The sequence below is a fragment of the Perna viridis genome, chromosome 1 (genome assembly GCF_037379345.1).
Source record: "Perna viridis isolate PV_CMFRI_1.1 ecotype Kerala chromosome 1, ASM3737934v1, whole genome shotgun sequence".
Lineage (NCBI taxonomy): Eukaryota > Metazoa > Mollusca > Bivalvia > Mytilida > Mytilidae > Perna > Perna viridis.
The window spans coordinates 50,307,038-50,319,306 of record NC_142445.1 but is presented as its reverse complement, the minus strand read 5'-3'; the positions used below and the strand labels follow the sequence as shown (position 1 = coordinate 50,319,306).

At 32.7% G+C, this 12,269-nt stretch overlaps 1 protein-coding gene across 2 annotated transcripts; it reads right to left on the bottom strand.

Annotated features, from left to right (window-relative positions):
- Nucleotides 1-312: 312 nt before the first annotated feature.
- Nucleotides 313-12,125, bottom strand: LOC148629201 (cyclin-Q-like). Of its 2 annotated transcripts, none has more exons than XM_088546009.1 (5): nt 11,972-12,125; nt 7,690-7,787; nt 5,598-5,683; nt 3,625-3,757; nt 313-653 (listed from the first exon to the last, which is right to left on the bottom strand). In XM_088546009.1, the coding sequence occupies exons 1-5, from the start codon at nt 12,027-12,029 to the stop codon at nt 333-335; spliced, it is 696 nt and encodes a 231-aa protein (XP_088402135.1). In that variant the 5' UTR covers nt 12,030-12,125; the 3' UTR covers nt 313-332. The 2 variants fall into 2 exon arrangements, with proteins under 2 accessions (XP_088402135.1, XP_088402139.1); XM_088546013.1 differs by lacking the exon at nt 11,972-12,125 and adding an exon at nt 9,454-9,576.
- Between the last annotated feature and the right edge of the window lie 144 nt (nt 12,126-12,269).

Genomic DNA, 12,269 nt, shown 5'->3' with positions numbered 1-12,269 from the left:
TTTTCCAGCTAAGTCAACTATAGTTCATTACTAATATACATACTTAGCATTGCATATAAATGTATTAGGAATTTTAAGTTTTGACATTTGAGGATGTTTATTCCTAGAACTTGTTTCCTTTCACCAAGTTGACATTTCAAATATCCTTAATTTATAGGCAATGAACATCAAACAGTGATCCATACAGCTTGTGTCATGTCAGTTGAAGTCCAATGAATGTATCTCTAACTCTTTTCTAGTGACATAAATGGGTGAAAATAACTTTCCAAAAGACTTATGTTTTAACTATAATTATTAATAGAGATGATGTAATACTTTGTAACAAAATATTTTTATTGGCTTAAACTTGTCTCTAGATCATAAATGTTGATCAAGTCCTGTATGATCATTTTTATAATGTCTAAAGAAATATCATCAGCAAACACTTTCCACCATGGTGTAATGGCTGAATGTTCATAGGGAATTTCTGCACCATGGCTTTCTAATGTCATATATAAAATGGCTACTGCTATATGTTGTGGCTTATATTGTAAACACAATCTACCATGATAACTGTCTCTTAGCAATGCCCAGGCAGTACGAGCTAGTGGCAATTCATCCCATTTTAATGGCTCCATCCAATCTTTTAAAAATTTAAGGTAATGCAACAAATACTGAAATGAAAAACTCTGACATTAATTATACAATCTTATTTATTCATACAATAAGAATGTTGATACTGTAATGATTTGCATGGCAACTTCTTAGGCAAGGCTTGATACAACCCCAGAGGTCAAAGCCTGAACCGTTGTTGCAAGTAAGTAAACACCATTCAAGCTTGATATAGCTTTCGTTTTTATTGCAATTCGACATTGACACCGAATGACAATTTGATCTAGTTCCTAAATGTTTTCAGTAACAACCTACAAAATCAATAGCAAGGTATGGCACTGTGTTATATAATTTCAAAGAGATCCATTCCCTATTATTCAGGCTATCATCCAGATATAGGTAAATGCTTGTTACTGGCCCCATTTTTGTCCCAAGTTCTAGTCAGTACAAGTATCAACCTCCTAAATCCTAGCCCTCTTTAAGTGTTATGGAACCTTGTGGAATTCCATGCAAATTCATGAACTTACAGTCAGTTGTCTGGACATCAGGAAAATGTTTTTTTATGGCCGATCTTTGGCCTCTTAAATCTTAACCCTTAATTTCAATCAATTACAGTCTGACATTTGAAGTACAGAAAATAGTGGAAAAATATCATAGACATCCACATGCTTTTCCTGGAGTCATATACATCTACATGTAGTTCAATTCTATAAAACACCATTTTTGGCCCCTACTTGCAAAACAGTTCAGGCCATTACCCCCAAAATCAATACCAATCCTACCTTTTGTGGTTTGGAACCTTGTAAAATTTTATAAAGTCTAACAATTTTTCAAGTTATTGCACAAAACTGTAGTAGAAGACAATAGCTTCGCAACCACATTTTTTTATGGTCATATACAAACTAAGCACATTAAAAAATGTTGGTAACAAAATACTGAAAGAGTACTTCAGACAGTGAATACTACTGCAAAAACTGTAAAGTCAAACAGGAATAAAACACAATAAATGTTCGTCAAATTTGTCCAATTTTGAATTGGACAAATTTGATGAACATTTATTGACTGTGCTCAGTGTGTATTACATGATTTCAATACGTTTTATTAGTACAAACAAGAAATCTGTGAGTAATGGCTCACTAGTGATATCTCTGCCTTCAATCACAATATAAGTAAAAAACAAAGTCCTTCGTAAACAGAAAGTTGTTAAATTTTTTCCAAAAATGAATCCCATTATATGGCATACTGATAGGAAGAATGTATCAAAAATTTCAGGCCATTGTAATGGAGGCGTTGCAGAAAAAATGTGACAAAAAATATAAAGTAAAAATAATAAACAAAGTTCTCGAAAAACATGAAGTTGTAAATGAAATTTTCAAAAAATGAATTGCCACTAAAATTTCATCTTTCAAAATATAAAATCTACAGTCCAAAGTAAACAGGAAGTTATTGTCAATTTTTTTTCCAAAAATGACACCCAACAAATGGCATACTTAAAGGAAGAAAATGTTCAAATTTCAAGCTGCTGTGATTAGTACATGTAGTAAATGAGAAAATTGTGATAAAAATTTCAACTTGCAAAAATATAGAGTGAAAAAAAATAAACATTGTCCTTTGTAAACAGGAAGTTGTTGTCAAATCATTCCAAAATGGGTCGCACCATATGGCATACCTACAGGAAGAATTGCAGAGGAAATTTTACAAGGGTAAAACAGTATATCCCTCTTCCATTAGGAACAGGGGTATAATTACCCAAATTAGGTACTCCCTAAATGTGACAGACAGTTGGATAGAGGGACAAAGTTGAGTTGCTACTTTAGACCTGCTTCCACTGTTGGTGATAAAGGTAGAAAATACAACCCCTTTTGAAGAACAAGAGGCTACCAGGAGCCTGAATCGTTCACCTGGTTAAATTTTGCCTTTCAAGGGCAATAAATTTAGCATGAAGTTGTACAAAAATTTTGACTCAAGAAGACTTTGGTAGGACTTACCATAAGTATCATTTCAGCACTTGAAAGTTTCTATCTATCATAGTTTTCAAGACAGTAAAAAAAAAAAGAACAACATTTTTCAAGGGCAATAACTCTTACAAGGAGTCAACTTTATCCCTGAAGACTTTTGCAGGCCTTATAATAATCATATGAATAAAACAAAATAATAAATGATCATTTCAGCTATGAAAGAATTTGGCTAAATCTAATGATTTTGGAGATATAATATGCGAAAAACTACTGTCTGACCCCCTCTGTTCAATTATTAGTAACAGCAGCCATGTTTTTCCTCACATCAAAAATCCCCGTGTGAGTTCTATGCAGGATATCTCAAGAAACATTCATACCAAGTTTGGTTCCAATTGGTAAGCAGTTTCAGAGAAGATTTTTGAAAGATATAACATTAAAAATAGTCAAAAAACATCAAAAAGGGCAATAACTCCAACATGGCATAACAGATTTAAACAAGAATTTGAACACTTAAACCTTGTCAGAATTTGACTAAACCTAACAGTATGTGAAAATCTACTGTCTGACCTCTATGTTCTATTTTTGGAAAAAGTGGCCATGTTTTTTCGTGATAGCAAAAAAGGTTGAAAAAGGGCAATAACACAAACATGGCTTAACAGATTAAAATGAAAAATTGTCCCACAGATAGATCTCATCAAGATGAACACTTTTACCAAGTTAGAATTTGGCTAAACCTAACAGTTTTTGAGATATATGTGAAAAAACTACTGTCTGACCCCCTCTGTTCTATTTTTAGTAAACAGCAGCCATGTTTTTCGATAGATCAAAAATCCCCACATCAGTTTTATGCAGGATACCCCAAGGAACATTCATACCAAGTTTGGTTGAATTGGTCAAGCAGTGCCAGAGGAGAAGATTTTTTAAAAATTGTTAATGACGACGACGGACGCCAAGTGATGGCAAAAGCTCACATGGCCTGCAGCCAGGCAAGCTAAAAGTTCAATAACTCTGAGAAAATTTGGAAGTTTATGATCATAAAGTTTTCAATAACCAATTTACTATTAAGTATATTTACCCTATGAGGATGATGAAAGACTAGTCTGAACTGTAATGCTCTAAGAACAAATAATTCACTGTCCACTATGGATTCATTCAGCTGTCGGAAGAGCTGGTTATATTCCAGTGGGGGTCTTCTTTTGTGTAGTGTTCTAGATAAATAACAATATGAAATAAAATGGTCATGCTTATTTGCTTTTATTAATTTGACATAATTGAATTAAAAAAAAAAAAACAATTGTTACAGTGAACAAGAATTATTGCCATCAGTCAATTTATACAAGTAAAGAATAGCTTATTATCTCCTTCAATGAGAGTTTGAGAGTACATCTGCATGTAGCAAAAATGTATCACGCAAAACAAGCTATTATAGTTGTGATGTAGAAGAACAAAATTAATATCATTCAGTGATCTCCCCAGGGCTATATAGCATCACATTGCCCTGATACTACATTTTTACCAGGATGCTATCCACAAAGAACTTCCCATGGGTACCAATGCAAATGTAATGCTATAATTTCTAGATGCAAGATACTATATTAAAATTCAGGGGATGCCAGAAAGTTATCTGTAAATCTTAGGGAGAACACTGTCATTAAATTACAGGAATAGGAAAGCAGGATCATTCATGTAATAAACATGATTAATTAGTCCTAAATGTCATACTAATTATGTCTGATATTCACACTCCCAATTTAACAAGAGGCTCCCAGAGCCTGAATCCCTCACCTGTTTGAATTTGGCCTTTCAAAGGCAATTAATTTAACATGTCCAAACATTTTTGATCAATAAGACTCTGGTAGGACTTATAAGGATCATTTCAGCAATTGAAAGTTTCTTTCTATCCATCATAGTTTTCAAGATATTGGCTGAAACTGTAAAAAAAAATCAGTCATTTTTCATCTTTCACGGGGAAAAACTCTTACAAGGAGTCATCTGACAACTTTTGTCCCTGAAGACTTTTGTAGGCCTTATGATAAGGATCATTTCAGCTATTAAAAAAAGAATTTGACTAAACCTAACGGAAATATATGCAAAAAAACTACTGCCTGAACCTTATGTTCTATTTTTAGTAACTGCAGCCATCATTTTCAATGTGCCAAAAATGCCCACAACAGTTCCATGCACGTACCCCAAAGAACATTCATACCAAGTTTGGTTTCAATTGGTCCAGTAGTGTCAGAGGAGAAGATTTTTGAAAGAAATAACATTAAAAACATCACAAAACGTCAAAAAGGGCAATAACTTAATGATTAAAATGAAAATTTGACCACATATAGATCTCATCATGCTGAGCACTATTCCCCTGTCAGAATTTGGCTAAACCTAACAGTTTTGAAGATATATGCAAACAACTACTGTCTGATCCCTATGTTCTATTTTTAGTAACGGCAGCCAGGTTTTTATAAGGATAAAAAACCCCTACATCAGTTCTATACAGGATACCCAAAGCAATATTTATACCAAGTTCAGTTTCAATTGGTCAAGTAGTGTCAGATCAGAGAAGAAGTTTTTTGAAAGAAATTACAAAAAAAATAGCAAAATAAGGTTGAAAAAGGGCAACAACTCAAACATGGCTTAACAAACTAAATGAAAAATTGTTCCACAGATAGATCTCATCAAGATGAACACTTTTACCAAGTTAGAATTTGCCTAAACCTAACAGTTTTGGAGATATATGGGAAAAACTACTGTGTGGACACCCCCCTCCCCCCCCCCCCCGTTCTATTTTTAGTAATGTCTGCCATTTTTTTGACGGATCAAAAATCCCCACATCAGTTCTATGCAGGATATGCCAAGGATCATTCATACTAAGTTTGGTTCCAATTGGTCAAGTAGTGTCTGAGGAGAAGAGTTTTGAAAAATTGTTAATGACTACAGACAACAACGACGACAACAAGTGATGGCAATAATATAATATAAAAACTAACATGATTATACAAGTATAACCAAAATACTTGAGTAGTTTACAGTGTTATGAAAAGTATTTACCCATAACAGACATTAACAACATCTCGAGGTTTAATATGGTCTTCTTCAACTTTACCAGCTAGATATATTGCAGTAGATGCTATCAACTAAAAGTTAAAAAGTTAAGAAATACTGTTAGTACTGTTATCAACTATTAAATAAGCAATACATGTACATATACAAAATGTACATGTACATGTTTATCAAAACATATATGCAATGTATGTAGAGAATACATTTTGAGCTTTTATGCAATTAAGCTATTGAAACCATTTTAAAACAAGTGACTCCCAGGAACCTGAATCGCACACCTTGTTAAATTTTGTCTTTCAATGGCAATAAATTTAACAAGAAGTTTATTAATAATTTTGACCCAAGAAGACTTTGGTAGGACTTATAAGGATCAATACATGGCTTAAAAGACAAAAATGGAAATTTGACCACAGATAGATCTCATCATGCTGAACACTTTTACCCTAAATCAGAATTTGGCTAAACCTAATGGTTTTGGAGATATATGTGAAAAACTACAATCAGACCCCAATGTTATATTTTTAGTAATGGCAGCCATGTTTTATGATGGATCAAAAATCTAAACATAGCTTTTGTGCAAGATACCCTAAGGAACATCTGTGCAGAGTTTCATAGAATTCCTCTCAGTAGTTTCAGGCCAGGTGAGCTAACTAAAGGATATACAATGTACAATGTAGGTGTCATGAGTAAATTCCTTTATTCATGTTATTGTATGAACTTGAAAATACACGTAGTTGGAATAAATCAAGGTCTACTTTGCGGGTGAAAAATGACTTATAATTCAGCCTTAACCCTACTTAAAAGTTGGACTGATTAATAACAGGTGCATTCCTGGACTGAATTCTGACAATTACATTCCTAAATTCCTTATTTATCATTTACACTTTTGTTGAGATTAATTAAATAAATGTTGAAATAAATATTTGCAAGCCTGAGTTGTTTTTAGTAGTAACTTTTATATTCATCATGACAAGCCAAATGAGTATCTTTTCTATTATGGCCATGAAAGTTTCATTCAACATAAAAGTATTTTTTCTAAGTTTTGAACTTACATAACATAATTACACACTATGTAGGCACAGACTATTTTTATAGTGAGGGGAGGGCCTGAAGTTATTTTGAAACAAATAAAATTATTCCAAATTTGAGCAAAAATTCTTTTTCACTAAGCCATGGACAGAAAAAAACTAGGCATTGCCCCTAATGGGACTAATACCCCTGCAGCCTGTTGTACCTGGTTCATTTGGGAACCAATGTGGACTTCAGATTCATGTTGGATACAATTTTGATGGTGGATAGACACTTTTGACACACAATTTGCTGCCATTTCTAAAACTTCATACAGCAGTCAGTACTATTTTGTTGTTGTGAAGAACACATCAGACCAAGTTTTGCTGAAAAACATTTAGTACAACGACCGTCATTTTGACAATTTTTGTCCAAATGTAAATTCCTGACAACATATACATCTCCATATGGTAATTTAACACTCATTAAGTTCATAATAATCCTGCAAGTCACTGAGGAGGAGTTGCAGACAATGCATCAGGCCAATTTTTTCCTGAAAATGCACAAGTTCAACAGCCATTATTTCCACAATTTTTGTCCAAACACAAATTCTTGACAATATACACATCTCAATATGGTAATTTGACACTCCATTAAGTTTCATAACAATCTTGCAAGTCGATGACAAGGAGTTGCAGACAATACATCAGACCAAGTTTTGCTGAAAAATGCCTATGTTCAACAGCCATCATTTCTATATTTTTTGTCCAAACATAAAATCCTGACAGTATGCACATCTCCTTATGGTTATATTACATCCCACGAAGTTTCACAACAATGCTGCAAGCTGCTTAGAAAATGTTGGGACAGACGGACAGGCAGGGTGAAACCTAGGGCATTTACCCCTCCAAACTTTGTTTGCTGGAGGTATTAAAATGTGATTCAATATTTCCCCCATTATTTAACAATGTAGATAAATTTTCTAACTCAACATAAAATTCCAGGTCCCCCTCGAGAAAAAATGGTCTGTGCCTTAGTGAATGATAAATAATTTTTGTTCAAACTGACTTACATATGCATCACACTCTTGAAGAGTGTATTCTTTGAAAAATCTGTGATATATAACACAAGCTGAGGCTAATGGAATGGACTTCATCTTTAGTCTTAGCCCTGTAAGGAAAAAAATCATATTCTCTCATAAATTATATGTAGACATGAAGAAAAATCATAGTCAAATAGGAAATAATCACCAAGAGCTAAGGACCATGGCTAAAATGAAGAAGAAAGACGGCTACTACAGAAAAAAATAGGAGTGACTAAGAATACTTGAGAAAATTGCTAAAAAAAACAAGAACGAAAAATTAGAGTTACTCAAAACACTTACATCTGTAGCAAAATTCTGGGAGTGAACTGGTAAATAGTGAGTAACAATAATGATTGTAATTAGATTTACTTGTTCTGAATTGTCTTTTGAATTTAAAAGGAATTATACCACTTATATAGTATAAGATACAAAGACCGGTATTACCTCCCACTGCATGCCTATACATAGGTATTTGCATATATGTTGTATTCTACATGTATACAAAAATGCACATGTAGCTGCATACACTTACACCTTTAAAATTACTTATTTTATCTTTTCTTGACCACGTTTTTAGCTCACTGACTTGGACAGTTTTTACAGCTGTTCTTATAATGTAATCAAAGATTCCTTAACTTTACTGTCATTAGATATGGAAGAGAATGTTAGAACTTTAGAATGTTGTCTTGTGCTTTGTAGCATGCTTGTTCATTATCAATAATTGCTGAGTTTCACTTCCACTTTATTGTACATTACCAATTATATAAAATAGGGAGTACTGCATTTATTGAAAAAATGAACAATTCACAATATTGACTGAAATAGGATGATTCATTGAAATCATTCATTTAGATCTCTTTTGACATCAATGCTAAGAAAATATAAAGGGAAGTCAAGGAATTCCACAAAGAGAAAAAGTTGTTGTTGCATGTACAGTTTGAATCTAAAGTTTGCTTACACAGCAATATGTACAATGTAACATGTACATGTATGTGTACTGCGTAGCCACTAATTTGACAGTTAATGCATTTTCACTCATTTTTATTGGCTAAAATTCTAATAAAATGCTTTGCAAAGTAATATAATATTTCTATCTAAATGGAAGTAGTGAAATAAATCAAATACTTGCACCAAGACTTTAAAAGATAACATGAACAGACACACAGACAGATGGACAAAGTACTTTCTATAGATCCAAGAATTTTTGTATCTGTATGGTATGATAAAAAACTACAAAATGTAAAATAAAAAATATATATAAATCAAAAGGGAGCTTACATTAATAGAAATAAACCATTAAACAAAGTTTCAGGTTGTTGCACAAATATAGGAAAACTCTCCACTTTTTTATGAATAAAGTCCCATAACTCAAAAATGAAAAAATCAGTAGTTCATAAATATTTAAAAGGAGCTCTCATCAATTAAATTGAAACAATTCATCAAAGTTTCATGGAAGTTGGTCCAACCAATTTCGAGTTATAGTCTAAAAACTGTGAAACTCCCTCTTTTTATGAATAAAGTCCCATAACTATAATCTGTGCTATCAAAAATGTTCAAAACTTGAAAGGGAGCTTTCATCAATATAAATAAACAATTCATCAAAGTTTCATTAAAATTGCTGCACTGATTTTTGAGTTATAGCCCAAAAACTGAACTTCCCCCATTTTTATACAAATAAAGTCCAATTTTACTCAAAAACCAAAATTGGAGATTCATAAAAACAAGAGGCTCCTAAGAGCCTGAATCGCTCACCTGGTCAAATTTTCACTTTTCAAGGGCAATAACTCTAACAAGAAATTGTTCTATTCTTAGTAACAGGCGCTATGTTTTTTAATCGATCAAAAATCCAAACGGACATTTTGTTGAGGATACCCTACAAAACAAAAAAAACAACTTTCATTGAATTCTGTATGGTAGTTTTTGAGAAGTAGATTTTTGAAAAAACAGCAAAAAAAGTCCAAAGAGTGCAATAAATCCAACATGGGTCGACAGATTTTCACCAAAATTTTACCACAAATTGATCTCATCATGCTGAATACTTTTATCTATGTCAGAATTTGGCTAAACCTAAGGGTTTTGGAGATATATGCAAAAATCTACTGTCTGACCCCTATGTTCTATATTTAGTAATGGCGGCAATGTTTTTTGTACATGTACGTCCTTTCTAAAAATAAGGGCTTACCTGGAGCTCTGATTATATATTTTGCAACTGAATGATCTTGTTGGCTATTTAACTATAACTACAAATGTGCATGAAAAATTGTCTATCTTGAATGTTTGAATACAAGTATTTGTTTTTCATTGAATAATTCTTTTATAGGTTAATTGTCAAAATTGTTAATTATTTTTTCAAAAATGCTTATAAATCAACTTCATTACACAAGGGTTCCATCTTTTTTCAATTCAGGTACATTTGGTATTTGTAGAAGGTACATGCACTTTTCATCATTATCTTTTATAAAAATGTACCAAATATAAAACTGAGGGAGGTACCTTGCAGTAGCTTTGAAGGATAAAATGCTGGGTACTGCCTCTTAGTGAAAGGCCTGATCACACTGTTACTGTACAATGAGTATGGAGTTGCAATTTAAAATTCAACCAAGATAATTAAGTGTTAAAACATCTGGTTTGATTTGTTTCAAGACTCTTATTTATTTGAATTTCTTATGCAAAGTAACAGAAAACTAATAAAAGACAAGTAAGTCCTATAACAGGGATACAGGCATAGAGCTTCAGCAAAGTCCTGTATACATGTACATGTAAAGTGTATGTAGTGGGTCATAAACATGAATGACTCAAAATTGTTCTGTCAAAAATTATGTGATTCAGAAACAATTGTTTTATCTATCGACATGTTGCAAAGTGAAAGTCTTACATGTACATATCCCTGTAGGTTGGGACATCATCCAAAGCAACAAAGCCGTGCATCATCAATAAAATCACTATCAGTCACAAAAATAATGCCTACTATTGTTTAAACTTCAAAAGGATTATATGTATTTCTCAACTATAGATTGTGAATGAAATGTGTTTACAATGTTTGAAAATCTATATAAATGTACATTGTACATGCCTTAACCAAGGATATTAAACCAAGAATGTACATGTATGACTCTTCTGTGTACATCATTAAAATGAAGTTCACTAAAAATAAATCTGTCTTCACAAGCAAATGAATGGCTAAAAATTGTGCTATCGAAAGAAACATTACTTGAAAATGACATATTCAATTAGGTATGGGAAGTGATTAATGTATTTATGGGTAATAATGCAGATGCATAGTGTGTTATAGGAAGTCTTGCATAATCCTTTCGGTTGAGATATTACAATATAGTGGTGCATTATAAACAAGATCAAATGATGCTCTGGCACAAAAAGATTAAACCTACTGTCAATGGACAGCCAAATCAGACACTGAACCCCAAAAGGGTTAACAAATAGCTCTGTTCCACATAGGCAAAGCCTACAATTGTGGAACCATATCTGTGCAGCCTATGTTTTCCTGCAACGTCACATCCACAGTATAATGAAAGTAGAATAAGTGTCAATTCGAAGAAAATTTGTAAAAATGTTAAGAGAAAGTCAACTGATGAAGATGTTTCCCTATAACTTTATTGATAAAAAATTGTTGATAAAAAGTAATTGTAATAATACTCAAAACACATCTTAAATTAAAAATAAATCATCGCTGTTTCATAGATTTATGGAAGAGTAATCAAGGGAACCATGGTTATAGCAGTAATCAAAATAATGTAATCCAGGGACAAAGACCAGACATGGAAAACAGACATACACAACAAAGAACACAAAGTAATTAAAATCATACATACAAAGTAACAAAAGCAATTGAGCAACTCGGACTCCACTTAAAACTGGGAGCATGAACCAGGTGCACTGGTAGGGTAAGCGTCCTCTGCTTTTCTAGAAACACCTGCCGAGTTGCTCATAAAAAGTAAAGTCCAGGGTAGACAAACTAGGTAAGGAAAACTATGACCTGTTGTCCGTGTTGAATAAATCAGTTTTCATGGTGCAGATGGAACTAAGCACATGAAAGTACAATATCTTATCTTTAATTGTGCATTTAAAATATAAAACCCTTTATCTGTAACACTATTGTTTTAGTGTGAAAGTCCTAACTGCACAGACACTCCGTCCAGCTCTGCATTTCATATCATTATTAAAATTAATGAAAACAAAACCGTTAAAAAAGGCTAACAGACGACCGACAATGTGACAATCTGTTATGCCTTGGGTTTTCAAAGGAAATTACCTGCTTCGTGAATGAATCTTATCATTCTAAAATGCACTCTTGCTTCGTTGTCAACCATAGTTCCCACATAAATTCCCACGCTTCTGAGTTCTGTTTATTTATGTTATAACCTATGAACTGGAACCATGGAACAGGAAACCAGTACTCTGAAAGTTAAAGTAAAAACGTGATTTCTGTAGCTATGCCACGTATCTAGCGTTAAATAAATTATCCTATTATAATTAAGTATTTTACATAATTTGATAAAATAAAAATCCATGAATAATTCTTATAGAAATTTATACTACCTGACCACATT

Bases quoted from the DNA above. Each gene is read 5' to 3' on its own strand.
- LOC148629201 (XM_088546009.1), bottom strand. From the start codon at position 12,029: ATGGTTGACAACGAAGCAAGAGTGCATTTTAGAATGATAAGATTCATT. The intron at 5,684-7,689 runs GTAAGTCAGTTT...TTTAACTTTTAG, and splicing joins TTCAAGAGTGTGATGCATAT to TTGATAGCATCTACTGCAAT. The intron at 654-3,624 runs GTAAATATACTT...TTTTCATTTCAG, and splicing joins TCTTTCATCATCCTCATAGG to TATTTGTTGCATTACCTTAA.